The sequence below is a fragment of the Mirounga angustirostris genome, unplaced genomic scaffold (assembly GCF_029215605.1).
Source record: "Mirounga angustirostris isolate CCGP_5_RB_7025 unplaced genomic scaffold, mMirAng1.0.hap1 SCAF_5, whole genome shotgun sequence".
NCBI lineage: Eukaryota > Metazoa > Chordata > Mammalia > Carnivora > Phocidae > Mirounga > Mirounga angustirostris.
Genome location: NW_026991713.1, coordinates 141,242,852 through 141,260,034, shown reverse-complemented (window position 1 = coordinate 141,260,034; position 17,183 = coordinate 141,242,852). Strand labels below are relative to the sequence as shown.

General features: G+C 56.2%; 1 protein-coding gene across 6 annotated transcripts in view; it reads left to right on the top strand.

Annotated features, from left to right (window-relative positions):
• Positions 1-6,938: 6,938 nt before the first annotated feature.
• Positions 6,939-17,183, top strand: part of PKD1 (polycystin 1, transient receptor potential channel interacting) — a 41,141-nt gene continuing 30,896 nt past the window's right edge. For 4 of the 6 annotated variants that reach the window (XM_064592344.1, XM_064592343.1, XM_045874712.3 and 1 more), the window contains exon 1: positions 6,941-7,344. In XM_064592344.1, coding sequence (XP_064448414.1) covers positions 7,130-7,344 — 215 coding nt within the window. In that variant the 5' untranslated portion in view covers positions 6,941-7,129. Of the gene's footprint in view, positions 7,345-17,183 lie in introns of all 6 variants that reach the window. The other 2 variants (XR_010411780.1, XM_045874713.3) reach the window with 2 other exon arrangements.

Genomic DNA, 17,183 nt, shown 5'->3' with positions numbered 1-17,183 from the left:
GACATGAATGCTTAGTTTATAAACTAGCTTGATTTTTCATGCTTAATAATAGAAAAAGTGATGTTATCAGTTTCTCTCCATGTATAACTTTGCACCCCACAGATTTGGTAAGATGTATGCTCATTACTATTCATTTCTATACAATCTGATTTTAATTTTGATTTTTTTGCCCAAGAATTATTTACTTATTTAAAGATTTTATTTTCATTTATTGGAGAGAGAGCAAAAGTGAGAGAGATCACAGAGGGAGAGGGAGAAGCAGGCTCCCTGCTGAGCGGAGAGCCCGATGCAAGGCTGGATCCCAGGACCCTGGGGTCATGACCCCAGGCGAAGGCAGATGCTTAACCCACTGAGCGACCGAGGTACCCTTATTTATTTTATATTTATTCATTTGAGAGAGACAGAGAGGGCATCTAGAGCACAGCAGGGGGGAGGGGCGGAGGGAGAAGCAGACTCGGAGCCCAACACAGGGGGCTTGATCCCAGGACACAGGGACCATGACCTGAGGCGAAAGCAGACACTTAACTGACTTAGCCATCCAGGTGTCCCTGCCCAAATGTTGTAAGATATGGTGATTAATATAACATTAAAAAAATTTTTAAAAAGAGAAAAGATAAAAAAAGAGGGTATTTCAATTTCCACATGATTAGATCTCTAAAAATCAACTTAATTGAGGCATAATTTATGTACAATGACATTCACTAATTTTAACTATACAATTTGTTGAGTTTTGACAAATAAAGAATTATTTGACCACCACCATACTCGTGATATAAAACATTTTTTAAAAAAGATTTTATTTATTTATTTGAGAAAGAGAGAGTGCAAGCATGAAGTGGGGGAAGGGCAGAGGAAGAAGCTGACTTCCCGATGAGCAGGGAGCCTGATGTGGGGCTCGTTTCCGGACCCTGGGATCATGACCTGAGCCAAAGGCAGATGCTTAACCAGCTGAGCCACCCAGGTGCCCCTAAAACATTTTTATTACCCCCCAAATTCCCTCATGCCCCTTTGTAGTAATTCCTTTTTCCTACCTCTTGTCCCTGGCTACCAGTGACCTGCTTTTTTGTCACTATAAGTATTTATTTATTTATTTATTTATTTATTTATTTATTTTAAGATTTTATTTATTTATTTGAGACAGAGAGAATGAGAGAGAGAGAGCACATGACCGGGAAGAGGGTCAGAGGGAGAAGCAGGCTCCCTGCTGAGCAGGGAGCCTGATGCGGGACTCGATCCCGGGACTCCAGGACCATGACCCGAGCCGAAAGCAGTCGCTCAACCAACTGAGCCACCCAGGCGCCCAAGTATTAGATATTTAAAGATTTTATTTATTGGGGTGCCTGGTGGCTCAGTTGGAAGCAGACTACCAGCTGAGCAGGGAGCCCGATGCAGGGCTTGAGCCCAGGACTCTGGGATCATGACCCCGGCCAAAGTCAAATGCTTAACCCACTGAACCACTCAGGTGCCCCATAGATATTTAAGAAACAACTTTATCGAGTTCTAATTGATATCCAATAACTGCACATATTTTAAGTGTACAATTTGGGGTGCCTGGGTGGCTCACTTGGAAGAGCACATGACTTTTTTTTTTTTTTTTTAAGATTTTATTTATTTATTTGAAAGAGAGAGACACAGCGAGAGAGGGAACACAAGCAGGGGGAGTGTGAGAGAGAGAAGCAGGCTCCCCGCAGAGCAGGGAGCCTGATGCGGGACTCGATCCCAGGACCCTGGGATCATGACCCGAGCCGAAGGCAGTCACTTAACCAACTGCGCCACCCAGGCGCCTGAAGAGCACATGACTCTTGATCTCAGGGTCATGAGTTTGAGCCCCACGTTGGGTACAGAGGTTACTTACATAAATAAAACTTAAAAAAATAAAGTGTACAATTTGGTGAGTTTTTACATATGTATACACCCATGGAACCATCACTGCAGTTAAGATAATGCAGGGATCCATTGCTTCTACATTTACCTTTCAATTACCTGGATTGTCAAGGTGCCCTGCCCTGGCCCAATATCCTCTGCAGACAGCTCTTCAGGCATCTCCTCAGGGGGGCATCCCTGCGATAGGGTGGGCTTGAGGGAGCGTCCGCTGGACTCAAGATGTGGTGCGGTGAGCAGGTGAAAGGACCCAGAGCCATTTTAGAGAAGAGTGCTGCCGAAGACCACTTGCTTGTCTAATCACTTCCTCTGATCTTGACAAAATATTGTTACAAAACATAGAACATATTAACTGTGCTGTTCAAATTCTCTTTACCTTTACTGACTTAAAAAAATTGTCTACTTGCTTTGTAAAGTTCAAAGGAAGGTGTAAAAAAGTCTCCCACAATATTTTTGTGTATTTTTTTTTTTAAGATTTTATTTATTTATTTGACAGGGGGGTGGGGAGAGAGTGCACAAGCAGGGGGAGTGGAGGCAGAGAGAGGGAGAAGCAGGCCCCCACTAACCAGGGAGCCCGACACAGAGCTCGATCCCAGGACCCTGAGATCATGACCTGAGCTGAAGGCAGACGCTTAACCAAGTGAACCACTCAGGTGCCCCAATTTTGTGTACTTCTAATAGTTTAGTTGTGTATGCTGATGTTCTATTTTTGAGAATGCAATGGGTCATTACATATTCTACACGAATTAGAACTTTAATCAGTGTAAAAATGAAGGACCCCCCCTTCTTTTTTAAATCTTTTGCTTTAGTTCTATTTTCCTGGTATTAAACTGCCAACCTACCTTCTTTATGTCTTCATTTTCCTATTCTTTATTTGTTATTTGTCTTAGTTTTGTCCCTGAAAACAGCATGTACCTGGATTTAGTATGTCTTCTCATTATGAGAATCCTTGTTCTTTAGTAGGGAAATTTAACTAATTTACATTTATTATGATCACCTATGTGCTTGGTCTTGTTTTGCCTGTTCTGTTTAATATATTGATCCATTGTTTTCTTTTGTAATCCTTTCCTGGGCCGATCAGGTCTTCTTGTGTCCCCCCTCTCCAAGTTTTCCCTTGTATGCTAACAGTTATCATTTACTGTTTTTTCTTGTTTTTGTTTTTGTTTTTTTAAGGAGAGAGGGAAAGAGGTGAGGAGGGGCAGAGAGAGAGGGAGAGAGAGGATCTTAAGCAGGTTCCATGCACGGAGCCTGATGCTGGGCCCCATCTCACGACCCTGAGATCATGACCTGAACCGAAATCGAGAGCCAGATGCTTAACCAACTGAGCCACCAAGGCACCCCTCATTAACTATTAATTAAAAACTTTAAGGGGTGCCTGGCTGGCGCAGCTAGAAGAGCATGCAGCTCTTGATCTTGGGGGTGTGAGTTCAAGCCCACATTGGGTGCAGAGATTACTTAAACAAATAAAAAAAAAACTTTTAAAAATCCCACCTTAAAATCTATTTTATCAAAAATTAAAGAATCTTCCAATGTCCTCCTCTCTGAATCAAACAAGATCTGTGGCACATTTTATTTTCTCTGTTTGTTGAAATAGTCTAGAATTTCATTTCCAGATAATTTCTTGCTTAAACATGTCCTATTTCAGAAATCCTTTAGAAACAGTTGCATGTACTCCACAACCACCTTCAAAACTTCATTTAGACTTGATTAATCTGTTTTTCTCATTTTGCATCTGTTTCTTATGGGTCTGTCTTCCCTTGAGTTTGTCACTTGACTGGAATTAAAAGCTTAGGTTTGAAATATAATCCCAGAAATACCACTTACTTTCTGTGTGACCTGGCAAATTTCTTAACCTTTCTGTGGCTTAGTAACCTTATTTATTTATTTATTTTTCTTTTATGTCAGCTCTACACCCAATGTGGGGCTTGAAGTCATGACCCTGAGATCAAGAGTCCCACGCTCCACCCACTGAGCCAGCCAGACACCCCAATTACCTCATTCAATAAAGGGAATAGGACTAGTAGCCAGCTCCCAGAGTTGTGAAGACTCATTGGAATAAGACAGTGAATGAATGACGGAGAAGTGAAGGATGTGAGTTTCCTCCTCTCATCTCTCAAGAAGCTCTCACCACTGATCCACTCCCTGTGCTCTTTCCCTGTCTCATTCACTTCTCCCTCTGCTGGCACTCTTCCCTCAGCCTGGAAACCTCAAGTCTCTACTATTAAGAAAAAACCTTTGCCACTGCTCTTTCCTCTCACATCTAAGCTTCTAGAAAGAATGGGCCACATGCCACGTCTACACTTCCTCACTTGTTACCAACCTGCTGGCATCTGGCTTCCTATCTAACCCCTCCACTCAAGGTGCCCTCAGTAAAGGTCATGGGTGAACTCCATGCCTTCAGCTTTGCACAGGTGACAAGGCAGGATCGAGGGACAGGATGACCCTGAGGAGTAGGGGCACTGATATACCTGGGGACAGATGTTCTGCCTGCAGTAGATAACTCATAAATATGTGTACCCTGAATGTGTGATGCCAATCAGCACATAGAATAGGGGCTGGGGAAGCTTCCTGGAGGAGGCACCTCAGTTGAGTCTGCAAGCATGAGTAATCATGGAGGTGGGATAGAAAAGTGTTCCAGGCAAAGGGAACAACATGGGGAAAGGCTAGGAGGTGGGAGACTGTAGAGAGTTCTAGAAGCCCCAAGTGGGGGTACATGTGGGGCTGTGCAGTGAGGGAGGACCAAGGGGCGATGTGCGGCTGCACTGTCCCCAGCCCCCACTCTGTTCCTGTAGCCCAAGCCCCTGCTGGCTTCTCCCCTGTAGCCTTTCCCTTGACCTCCACATGCTGTGCCTCAGTTTCCTCCTACTTCTCTGGGGCGCTCTTGCTCAGACTCCCTCCCAGCCCTCTTTCTTCTCTTCTAGGATGAGGTTCCCTGCCTCTGGAGTTTTTCATCTGCCCCAGGTCAGCTCACCCCTTCCCAGCTTCACACCCTGGCTTCAGTTGCACTCTGGGCACCCTCTCAAGTGACTTCAGTTGCCACGCATCCAGAACCTCCTCAACTTTCCCTCCACATGCCTCCTCCCCGAGGGTATCTCCACCCATCCTGGGACCCAACCCCCAGGCAGGGCAACATCTGAGCCTCCTCCTTCTCTCCCCAGTCCTAGGGCTCCTCCCCTCTTCCCCTGCCTCATCCCATCAACCCCACCTTGGCTTAGACCTCATACCAGTGTTTCCAAACTGGGTTCCCAAGCACTCCCTCTGTGACTCTGCATAAAAACTCTCCTGAAGGGGCGCCTGGATGGCTCAGTTGGTTAAGCGACTGCCTTCGGCTCAGGTCATGATCCTGGAGTCCCGGGATCAAGTCCCACATCGGGCTCCCTGCTCAGCAGGGAGTCTGCTTCTCCCTCTGACCCTCCCCCCTTCATGCTCTATCTCATTCTCTCTCTCAAATAAATAAATAAAATCTTTAAAAAAAAAAAAAAACTTTCCTGAAGCCCAAGAGGCTCGCAGGCTCTACAGTCCCTCCCTTTTCCCCCTGGGGAATTGGTCCAAGAGGCTCAGAGTTGGAGACAAAGGGCGTTGTGGGAGTTGAGCCCTGAGAAGGGACCACAGCTGCCAGAGCTGGACTAACCCCCCCCCCACCCCTGCCAGGCCACCTGGAGATCCTCTGCTTGTTTCTGGGTCCTTTGACTGCCAGCACATGGCAGGCGACCTAGTCCCTGTTTATCCCTGGCCTTTGCCTGCACAGGAACCCCACCTGTTCTTCCTTGGATCTTTCCTGAGAGCTGGCCCTGAGCTGGATGCAATCCTCCCCCAGCCCTAAGACATTGGTTTGCTATTTCCATTACACAGATGAGGATAGTGAGGGATTTGGGTGCCACTTCATGCCCAGGTGAATCGCAGAGCTGCAGGTGTCCCACAGTGACCCTGCTTGGACTCTCCCAGTGAGAGGCAGCAGGACATGGGCCCAGCACTTGTGGGTTTAGTTGAGGTTTACCAGCTAGTTTAAACAGAGAGACAGAACACAGAAAGGGAGTCTCGAAGCCTTGGGATGCAGCCTGGCACCAGGTCTCAGGACAGTGGGATAGGGTCCTCCCCCATGTGGGAGTCTGCGGACTTCTCCCTGTGACCACTCGGCCAGCTTAGGTCAAGCATCCACCTCATACCCACTAGCAGTTACTCCCCATTCCCCACCCCACCCCCCAGCCCTGAGAGCCACGAGAGTGCGTCGTTTTTATTTATTTGGTAGAGAGAGACACAGCGAGAGAGGGAACACAAGCAGGGGGAGTGGGAGAGGGAGAAGCAGGCTTCCCGCCGAGCAGGGAGCCCGATGCGGGGCTCGATCCCAGGACTCCGGGATCATGACCTGAGCCGAAGGCAGACGCTTAACGACTGAGCCACCCAGGTGCCCCGAGTGCGTCGTTTTTAGACTTGATGGGACGCAGGTGCGCTGGCCGCAGAGGCAGCCTCCTGCCCTCGGCCGGCGGGTGGGCGGCGGGGATGCTGCGCTGAGGCCCGCCTCGGGCGTCGCCTCTGTGATAGCGGGCACTGGCCCCCACACTGCGCCGGCGTTCTGGAGGAACGGTAAGAGAGGGCGCCGTGAGTTTTTCCCGAGCGCCTACGATGTGCCAGGCGCTTGGAACACGGCGGAGACGCAACGGGACAGAGGGTGGTTATCACTGCTGGTATTGGCACAGCCGTGACGCTCGCGGCTGCGGAGGGCAGAGGGGCGCGGACGCGGCGGGGACCTGAAGCCGGAGGGCGCGGGAGGGCACGGAAGGGCACGGAAGGGCAGCATCGCAGAGGCCCAGTCGCCGCCGCCGCCGCCGCCGCTCCCGACAGCAGCGCGACGCCCCGCCCACCCCATGAGCGAGGAGGGGGCGGGGCCAGGCTACGCCCCGCCCCCGTACGCGGCCGCCCTGCAGAGCGAGGGGCGGGGCCTCCGGCCGCCCCGCCCCGCGCCGGGAGGAGGAGGAGGAGGAGGAGGAGGAGGAGGAGGAGGAGGAGCGGCGGCGGCGGGCCCGCACTGCAGCGCGAGCGCGCGACTGGCCGGCGGTGAACGCAGAGCGCGGCCGGGCCCGAGCGCCGAGCGGGCGTCGCGCAGGCAGACAGGCCGCGGCCGCCGCCGGATCCCGCCCCGCGCCCCGCCATGCCGTCCGCGGGCCCCGCCTGAGCCGCGGCCACCGGCGCCGGGCGGGCTCGGGGGCGCTCGGGGCCGGGCCGGGGCCATGCGCGCGCTGCCCTGACGATGCCGCCCGCCGCGCCCGCCCGCCTGGTGCTCGCCCTGGGCCTGGGCCTGTGGCTCGCGGCGCTGGCGGGGGGCCCCGGGCGCGGCTGCGGGCCGTGCGCGCCCCCCTGCCTCTGCGGTCCGGAGCCCGGCTCCGCCTGCCGCGTCAACTGCTCCGGCCGCGGATTGCGGACGCTCGGACCCGCGCTGCACATCCCCGCCGACGCCACCTCTCTGTGAGTACCCCGCCACCCCGCGCCGCGGGCCGGGCGGTTGCCATGGCGCCGGGACTCGGGGGCGCCCGGGGCGTGGGGCGGCCTCGGCGCGCCTGCACCCTCGGCTCCGGGGAGAGGCCCGGCCGGGCAGGCCGCCGGCCTGGCGGGCCTCGCAGGGCGTGGGCGCGTCCCTGGCCTCTGAAGGGGAAACGGAGTGCGGGCCAGGCCTCTCCCAGGGCGAGGCTCCAGCGCAGTGAGGTCGGCCCGACTAAATAAGGAAAACCCGGGACCGCGGGCGGTCCTCAGCGCCCCTGGCCTGGGCCGGGGCGAAGCAGAAGATTCCCGGTTTCTCTGAACGCAGAAACGCCCCACCTGGGGGGCTCCGCAATCGCGAGTTGATGGGGGAACCTGAGACAGCGCGCGGGGGCGGGGTGGAAGGTGTCTGAAGGGAACCGGCCGGCACTTAGACGCTAATTAAGGACTAATAGAACGCAGCCTGGCCTGGGGGATGCTCTGCACCTGGGAGCCGTGCAGCAGGAAGCCTGGAGGAGGAGAGCTCTGTCTGGGATGGCGGGGAAGGCTTCCCGGAAGAGGTGTCTGGATAAAGATTTGAAGGATGTGTAAGACTTGGCCTGATGTTAAAGGAGGAGTGACAAGGTGGCAGCAGGACGGGAGGAGGGAACCGTGTGTGCAAGGTCCGGAGGCTGCATTTGGTCATGTGTGGGTGTTAAGGTACACCCCAGTGTGGCACTGCAAGGGAGTTGTGGGGAGGTGGGCTGGGCTCAGAGGGCTCTGATGTGATCCTGGGGACAGTGGGCAGGTGGGGTTGCAGGAGTAGTTTAAAACGCTGAAGAGCTGTTTTCAGGTGTTTTGTGAGCCCTGTGCCAGGCTCTGGCTGTGACCCTCCCCTGGCCCTCTGAGGCAGAGGTACAGCGAAGATTCCTCTTTTACACACGAGAAAACAGACTCAGGGGATGTGACTTGCCCAGGTACCAAGCCGTGGCCAGCACATAGCAGAGCTGGGATTGACGGAGATTCCCAGGACCCGAAATTGGAATGGACAGGGTGCAGGGGACCCAGATTTGCAGACAGTTGTCCCCAGGCTAGGGGCAGGCTCAGGGCCTGCTGATCTGCATTCCCATGGCCCTGTTTGGATTTCTTGGGCACTTTCAGCTACCGAAGCCAGGACTCCCATCTGTCCTTGGCCACGTGCTAGAATCCATTGGGGAGCATTTAACATCCTCAGGCTTGTGAAATCTGGGGATGGGTCCTGGAATTTGGTTCTGTAATATTCCCTGGGTGCCTCCAGTGTATGGCCACCTTTAATTAGGTGACCCCATGGTCAGTGTTCAGATGAGTTTGGATGTTGGGGAGTAAGTGGGTGAAGTAGGGGTGGGTATTTCTCCTGGGTGGTCTGGATGTCCTTGGGGCTTTGGTGAGTGGGATGGGGGTGGGGGAAGAGCAGGTTCTCCAGGATTAGCTGGGAGCCATGGCCAGGGGCGGGATGGGGGTGTGTGTGCTGGGGTCACACTGGGCCTGTCGCTTTGCTACCTGACCCCTTGAGCATTCACCACCCCCTCTGTCTCTGTGGAGATGGCCTCTTGCCTGCACCAGCATAATTGGATCAGATTCCCCACACCCCCCCCTCCTTGTTTCTGGATACTGTGGTGAAGATACCTCCATCTCTGGTGGGCTGGGAGCTGCTGAGGTCAGGCCTGGTTTCTTCTGGTTATTCTCTGCTTCCCCAGCAGCTGATGCTGAGCTGGCCTCCAGGAGCTGGGTAGGAAGTAAACAATACAGGTGGCTCAGTCAGGATCCTGCAGCAGGTGCAGGCTCTGGAGCCTCTTGGGCACAGTGATGGAGCCCAAGACTGTTGCTTTGCATGTGTCTCTGTAGGATCTGCTCCTGGGTTTTGGAGGTCCTGGGAGCTGGTGGCCTGGCCCGGCCTGAGCCGGCAGGATTCCCAGGGTTGCTGGCCCCTCTGAGCTTGCGATGGAATCCTGAGACACAAGTGGATGGGGAACGGAGGAGACCCCGCGCTATTCTTTACACCCCGAAGCTGCCTCTGGGAAATTTCTGGAGGCTGGGGAGCAGGAACCCAAGGAAAACTGTGCTCTCTCCTGGTCCTGCTGGGTTCAGGCCTGGTACCTCTGTCATGAGCCAGACCTGGGTAACCCTCGCCTGGGTTAACAGTGCTGCTGGAAGGCGCCTGAGACAGATGACGTTACTCAGCAAAGTGTTGCTGTTGTCCCGTTTTAAAAGCTTTATCGTGGAGAATTTGAACAGACCCAGAAGAAGTAGACAAAATTGCGTGCTGAACTTCATGGACCCATCGCCCTCTGTCCTGCCCCTCCACACCCCACCTCCGTCCGTCTTTGAACCAGTTGCCAGCTGTCCTGTCCTTTGACGTATAAGCATCACACCTTATACCTTATATCACCTTATACGTGGTCACACCTAAGACTGTGAGCAATTCCCCAATCCCGTCCGTGCCAGCATGTTTAGGTTTTTGGTTGTCTCCATTTTTTTTTTTAGTCGTTTGAATTAGGATCCAAATAAGGTCCACATGGTACAATTAGTCTGTGTCTTTTGTCTTCTGATGAGGTATCCACTCTCCCTCATCTCTTTCCTTCCTCATGCAACTTGTTGAAACTGGCTCCGAGAGCAGCTGGGTTTGGACTGCGCCTGTGTCATCTCCATGGCGGCATCCCCTGTGTCCTCCTGCCTCTGTTTCCTGTAGCTGGATGGTTGCTCCAGAGCTGTGCTGTGTAGCAAGCCACATTTCACGTCCTCTGGAGGCGCTTGTGGCCATTGGGACAGGACCGCAGAGACTGAGCATGTTCGTCACCAGGGGAAGTTCACATGTGAAGGTGCTGCTCCGCATGTCGCCTGTCGGTCAGTTTCAGGTGTGGTTGCTTTGGGCCAGCCCCTTGTCAGGGCTGTGTGCTGCTCACTTCAGCCACCGGTCTAGGACTAGGTTTGGGGCAGGAACTCAGGGACTTGGTTCGTTGATGGAAATATCAGGGCCTTAGGGTCTTGTGTCACCTGGGGGGTGCTTAGGGCCTCACCCTTCCCCGCCCATGCCCCTGAATGGCAGGAGAGTCGGGGACTGGAGGAGGCTAGGTCTCTAGCATCTGCATAGCGCATGGGTGCGAGGGAAGGTGGGCATTGGGGAGCAGACTGCGGGCCTGGTGTGTGCGTGACATGTTAGGCTGCCTTGGACTGGCCAGACCACAGAGGGTTCCCTTCCTGAGCCCTCAGCAGGCAGAGAGCCTGACTGCTGCATGCCGGGCCCTGTGTCTGGAGTCTCTGAGGCTCAATTCTCACCGGGAAGCTGATGTTAAGCCAAAGACACAGATAATGGGGGGCTGCTTTAGAGGGGCTACCTGGAAGGACCCCCAGTGTAGGTGACATTGGAAGGTCTGAGAGAGAGCGTCCCAGACAAGGGACAGCTTGGAGGAGTCTCTGAGGCCCCAGGTGATGGGAGGCGTGGGAGGTGAAGCCTTTATCCAGGCAACTGTTAGGGACAGCATTGAAGGGTCCCAGATGGAAGAGGCACAGAACACTGGCTACTGGGTGGAGATGGGTCTCGGGAGGATCTGGGCGTCCTGCACGCCCAGCTGCTCTCACGCTCATGTCCCCTGAGGTGCGCAGCCAGCCCTTGGAATTCAGAATACAAATGCATGTGTAGCCGTAGTTTCCCAAGAGGACACGGAATGCACATTTGCCAGAGCTGTCGACAGGAGGACACACTGTAGGAGGGCCCCCTGCCTGGGCGGGAAGGTGAATGGGGAGGCTTGGGCTGCATCTGCAACACTCAGGTACTTGAAGAGACCAACACCAGAGAACCCACAGTTCCAGCAACCCTCAGGAGCTGGGTGGTGCTGGGAGTAGTGAGGACCGCCACCTCTAGGAAAATGAGCCCACCTGCCAAACAGCTGCCAGGTGGAGAGCATGTGCGAGTCTTTTACGTGGCGAGGGACTCGTAGCCAGAACGTTGATTAAAAACAGTGACAACAAGGGTTTTTATGTATTCTCAACGTGAATGAGATCAAGGGTCCAATTAAAAAATGGGTGAAGGATCTGAGCAGACATACCTCCAAAAAAGAGACAGATGACCAGTAAGCACATGAAAAGAAGCTCAACATGTTGCTTTCAGGGAAACGCAGATCAAACTGCAGTGAGATGCCCCTCATGCCCATGTGGACGGCTGTCGCAGACAGATGGTAGCCAGCGTCTCGAGGTGTGGAGAAATCGGACCACCCACCCAACCCTGGCGGGACGCAGAATGGAGCAGCCCTCTGGAGGGCGGTCTGCCGGCTCCTCGGAAGGACCCAGCCATTCTGCTCCTAGGTGTCTGCCCAAGAGAAGTGAAACCTGGGTCCACACAGAAATTTGTACACAAATGTTCACAGTGGCAGGATTCATAGTAGCCGGAACATAGAGACAGTGCAGGTGTCCAGCAACAGAAGAACAGAGGAACCGAACGTGGTCTGCCAATCTGCTGGAGTACTACTCAGCCGTTAACAGGAACGGAGCCCTGACACCTGCTCCAACCTGTACAAGCCTTGAAGACATGTTAAGTGAAAGAAGCCAGACATAAGAGGCCACGTGTTGAATGATTTCACTGGTAGGAAATGTCCAGAACAGGCAAATGCATGGAACCAGAAAGCAGACTAGCGTGTCTAGCTGAGTAGGGGAGGTGTTTCTGTTTGGGGTGAGAATGTTGTGGAATCAGACAGTGGTGCTGGTTGCGCAACCTTGAGAACACACTAGGAACCACTGAGTTGTAAGTTTCACAAGGGTGAACTTTATAGTATGTGAAGTACAACTGAATTGAAAACGAAATCTCTGAAAATAGCTGGGGGTGTGTACCCCGCTCCCCACCACTGGGTCGTCCTCTCACTCCGTGGTTGCCACGTGCTGGGCTCCTTGCTAAGCCCTTTCTGTCCTGTGTCACCTTCCATCTGCATGATACTATGGCGTTGGAAGCTCTCTTGGTCCCATTTTACAGACCAGGAAACTGAGGCTCCCTGAGGTTAAGTCACTTCCTAGGGTCACACGGCTGGTGAGTTGTGGCGGAGAGGTGACTGCATCAGCGCACTCTGGGGCATACCCCCAGTGCCGCACACAGGGGCCTGGCTCATAGAAGTGGCAGTGGGGGGCACCCCCTGTGGGATTGAGGGGGACTGGGTGGGCTCTGGGCTCCGGCCTCAGCTGCTGGCTTGGCCCTTCCCTGCAGCTCCGTCCTCGGGCGTCGATCTGCTATCTGTGCTGGGGTTCTTCCCACTGACTTCCTGTCTGGTTCTGGGAGGGAGGCGTGGAGACCCAGCAGTCGGGACTCTGGCCCTGAATCAGACCTGATTCAATCCCAGCTCCTCCATTTCCTGCGTGACCTTGGCTGCGTCTCTCAGCCTTCCCAAGCTTTAGTCTCCTCACTCGTACAGTGGGCACCGAGGATGGATGTCCCTTCTGGGATTGTGGGCGTGTCCATAGGGCTCAGCGCTGGGACCACGGTAACTGTAACCATTGCCAGGGTGGCCCCTTGGCTCCATTCTGTCCACATCCTCAGAGCCCATTACCTTGTCCCCAAGCACTGGCCACTGACCGATGGGTCCTTGGGACCTGTCCTGCTGACAGAACAGAAGCACGGAGAGAGGAGCCCTGAGCACGTGTGCCAGTCACTGCGTTGTTCAGACCAAATTGGGGGTGGGGGGCGGACTCCTGTACAGCCCTGAGCTCCAGCTGGAGGGAGGCCCCGAGGTCCAGAAGCCTTGCTGCCCCCTCTGCTCTGACCTCAGAGGTGTCTTCAGTGCAGGGCCATGCAGCTGTTGGGAGTTGGGACCCCTGGCACGCTCCTCTGGTGTTGGGTGTCAGTTTTGTGCATTTGTGTTTTTGATGCGTTCAGGTACGGATTTGTGACACAGTGAAGCTTTGAGGTGTGACTAGAAAGTGTCACTTCCCATGTTCACCTTTGTCTGTGACCTGGGGTGATGGGGCGCCGCTGAAATCCCTGGCCACGAGAGCTGCTTGGTGCCCCCCACATCAGCCCTGCTGCTGGCTCCACCATCACGCGCATGGCACACCCTGGTGATCTTGCTGCAGCGTAGGCACACTGTGTCGGTGAGACTCAGTTTCCCTCTCCTGCTTCTCTGCAGGCTCATCCTGCGGCTCTCCCGGGGCCTGAGACTAGGGTGTCTCCTGTGGGGGCCGCCGCCTCCTCTCTCTGTTGCTCTGCCTTGGCCCTGGGCAGCTTGTCGCTGGCCACCGTCTTCTGACAGCTGGCTGGGTGGCCCTGGAGGACGTGGCTCCTGCCCCCACACGCTGCCCGTGGGATGGGATGTGCTTCTGCTGCTACCCGTGCTCCCCCACAGCTCTTGAGACCCTGGCTCTTGAGGGAGGCCCTGGATGAGCTAGGTTTCAAGTGAGGAAGCCATTTTGGATGGAGATGCACATTTTCCTTTCCAGAACACTCTGCAGTGGCCAGCGCCAGCAGTGGGAACCCAGACGGGCCTAGCCCGCGGAGCGCTCTGGAATGAAAACATCCCGTTTGTCCTGCCGCTGTCTGGGGTGGCGGCGGCCGTCTGGCCCTCTGAGCTGGGTGCCTGTGCGTCTCCAGCCGGCCAAGGCGGGGCCGTGTCCACGGGGTGGGCCGCGTGCAGCGGGGGCGCCGGCCGAGCGTGCCTGCAGTCTTGCTGCCGAATAGAACGCAGCTGGAAAATGCAGCTCACGTCCTTTTTTCCCGGAACACCTCGTTCTTTGTGGCTTGGCAGCCGTCTCCGCCAAGGGGCCCAGTGGTGCCCAGCCGCCCGTGCCAGGGAAGGGGCTGCGTTTGTGGCCAAGGTGGGCAGGGCTCATTCTCTCCCTGACTGAGGTGCCTGTGGGCCCAGGCCTGGCCAAGTGTGGTGTCCCTGATTTTAGCAGCCCCCGTGCCCTGAAGGATGCTATGGGGCCCCCCTGGAAAGGGCTTTGTCCTAAGGCAGGGCCAGAAGCCAGCTTTTCCTTCTGGAAGCAGGGAATGAGGGCCAGTGCTCAGGGCAAGGCTAACAGCACGATTGGCCTCCAGGGTCCGGTGCCTGCAAGCTGCTGTATAGCCCTGGGGTCAGGCTGCTTCGTGCCATTGGCCATGCCCGGCAGCTGAGGGGGTGATGGGCTGGCTAGCCACGCTGGACTGATGTCTCTGCCCCTGGCAAGCCAGAGGCCACATGCCAGCCCCCCCACCCCCGCCAGGATGGGGAAGAGCCCAGCCTTCCTCCTTCAGTCTCCCGACTCTGGGGAGGTGATGGTGGGACGAGCAGGGCAGCCTCCCCGAGCCTCCACATTCCCACCTATAAAATGGGATGGCGCGCTCCTGGCCTGGCTGGCTGTGACAGGTCTGAGCGCAGCTGCTGAGTACAGATGCTAGATCTGGGGGGAGGCTGGGCACCCTTGGTGCTGGTCCTTTTGCTCCCTTTGCCCTGAAGGGGACCCCAAATCCCTAGCCACAGGGGGAGGAGCAGGCTAGACCCTCTCCTGGGAGGGGGCCCCACCCTGTCTTGTTAATGCTCTGAAGGTGACTGCCTCGGGGTGGGTTGATCTTTCTGTCCCAATGTGGAGGACGCCCCCCGCTCATCTCCTTTCTGCAGGTCTGAGTTCCCCTCCTTGTCCTGGCCTGCGTGCAGCATCACCACACCAGCTATCTATGCCCCATCCTGGTGAGAATTCAGCAGTGGGAGGGGCAGAGCTCAGGTGTGGGGGCCCCCACAAAACGCTGTGAAACATGGGCCACCTCCTGGATCTGGGAGGTTCCCATGCAGACCTCTTCTCCTCACTTTGGAGGCTGAGACAGCCCCTCGCCGCTGCCCTGGGGCCAGCGGACCCCTCCACGGAGAACCTGCCTCTGCCCCCTCCCCAGCTGGCCCTGTCCGCATGTTTGTCTTCAAATCCGCTCCTTCCTAAACTTGAATTCATTAATTTACACATCATCATTTCCGGCCCTGGAAGCCAGCCTTGCTCACCATAAATAGACAGAATGAAAACAGAATGAGGTTATTACACGCAAACTGGCTCGGTGCTCCCGGCGGCCTGCCCCGGTGCTGGGGGGAGCTGCGGTGTCGCCAGCCCCAGGGCCCGGGCCCGGGGCGGGGGTGCGGGGGGGCAGGTTCAGCACTGTAGCCTCTCCCCTTTTGCCTGAGCCTGGCTCCTGAGGGGATTAGTCGGGGGTCCTCCTTGCTGGGCTGAGGAGAACCTGTTTCCCCCCAGAGCTGGCAGTGCCTCCAGGGAAAGGACAGGCCAGCCGAGGCTGTGTTTCCAGGTGCCCCGTGGTAGAGGGAGCAGCGCGGAGCCCTGGGCCTTGGATGGGGAGGCGGGTACCCTCTCTCCCGCCAGCACTCTGTCCCGTCCTGCCAGAGGGAGGAGGCAGCTGCTGGCTCGGGAGGAGTGGGTTACATAACCTCTGCAGCAGCCCCTCTGGAGCCCGTTCCCCCCCAAGCCCTGTTTCCAGTGCGGCGGCCAGCGCAGGGGTGGGGGTGACGGGCTGGGGCCTGGCACTCGCCCCCGCCGCTGACCACATGCGTCTGGAATGTGCAGATGTTTCCTTGGGGGCTCCGGCTGGCCCCCAGACCCCGCCCAGCATCTGGACTGGGGAACGGGCACACGAGCCGCTCCTCTCTGGCAGAGGAGGAAACTGTGGCCACTCAGGGCTGCAGGGCAGGGGCCCAGCTTCTCTGGGGCCTCCAGTTCCTCAGCTCTAGAAGGGTAGAGTGCTCTTGGCCACCCCAGGCTCAAGAACACTGCAGACCTGCTCGTGACCACCCTCTCCTTGGCTTCTACCTTCACGCACCCTGATCCACTCCCCTCTTCTGGGTGCAGCCCTTTCTCACCTCTCCCCGCTGGGCCCTGATGTGAGCAGGGGCAGGACGCAGGTGCTGAACCTTGTGTGGAGAGGGCAAGGGGGAGCCGCCTATCCGATGGGGGTCCTTCAGCACCTGCTGGGCACCTCCAGCTTGGTGGTGGAAGCAAGGACCCTCCACCAGGCTTCTGCTTGGAGCAGGAAAGAGCAGACCCAGACATTCAGGGACATGCCGTTGGGGGCCTGTACCCCAGGGAGGCTGGTGTCCCCCCTCATGAGGATGTCTGGTCTGGAAGGCAGGGGGAGCATGGGGGACAGCCTGGGCTCCCCAGTGGACTGCTGGGTCACTGTGGGGGAGGAGAAGGAAGGCCAGCCTCTCAACCTGATCCCTGGTGCCTGGGGAGGTGACATGTGTCTTGTGCTGTTGTGGGTGTGTGCCTGTCCCCTGGTGGTGTGTGGGTCCCCAGGTCACCCACCTCCTCCCGAAGCTGGCCTGACCCCTCCAGCCCTGGCCTGGGGATTTGTGGAGGTTGCTTGTGTGGGCCTTGGAGGGGCTGGGGAGTATCTAGCTGGCCCAGAGGGTGGGCCCTGCTTGGCCCGGGACCTCTTAAGGGTGCTGTCCAGCCAGGCTGCTGGCCCTCCTCCCAGTAGAGGCCAGCTGCTGCTTGGCCCAAGCCCCTGCGGCTTGGGCGGCTCCCTGGGCCTGCTGTGTCTCTCCCCTGCGGTTGTAAGACCTGGGGAACACCGGTGTGGGGGCAGGGTGTCAGACTATGATGATGTCACCTGGGGGGGAGGGCTGGCCGAGGCCTCCTTGGCATTCCCCCAGAACGTTGATGGCAAGAATAAATGTGGACATATGGCTGTTGAGGACCTTGGGGGTGTGGGACTGGGTGAGGACCCTACCAGTGTTCTCTTTCCATGTCCTCCTTCCAGTGACACCCAGAGCTCCCCCTCAGGGTCCCCTCTGCCCTTCCCATCTCTCCCAGTGTACATGGTTACCCATGGCCTGCCCCAAACAGACGCTCCCACA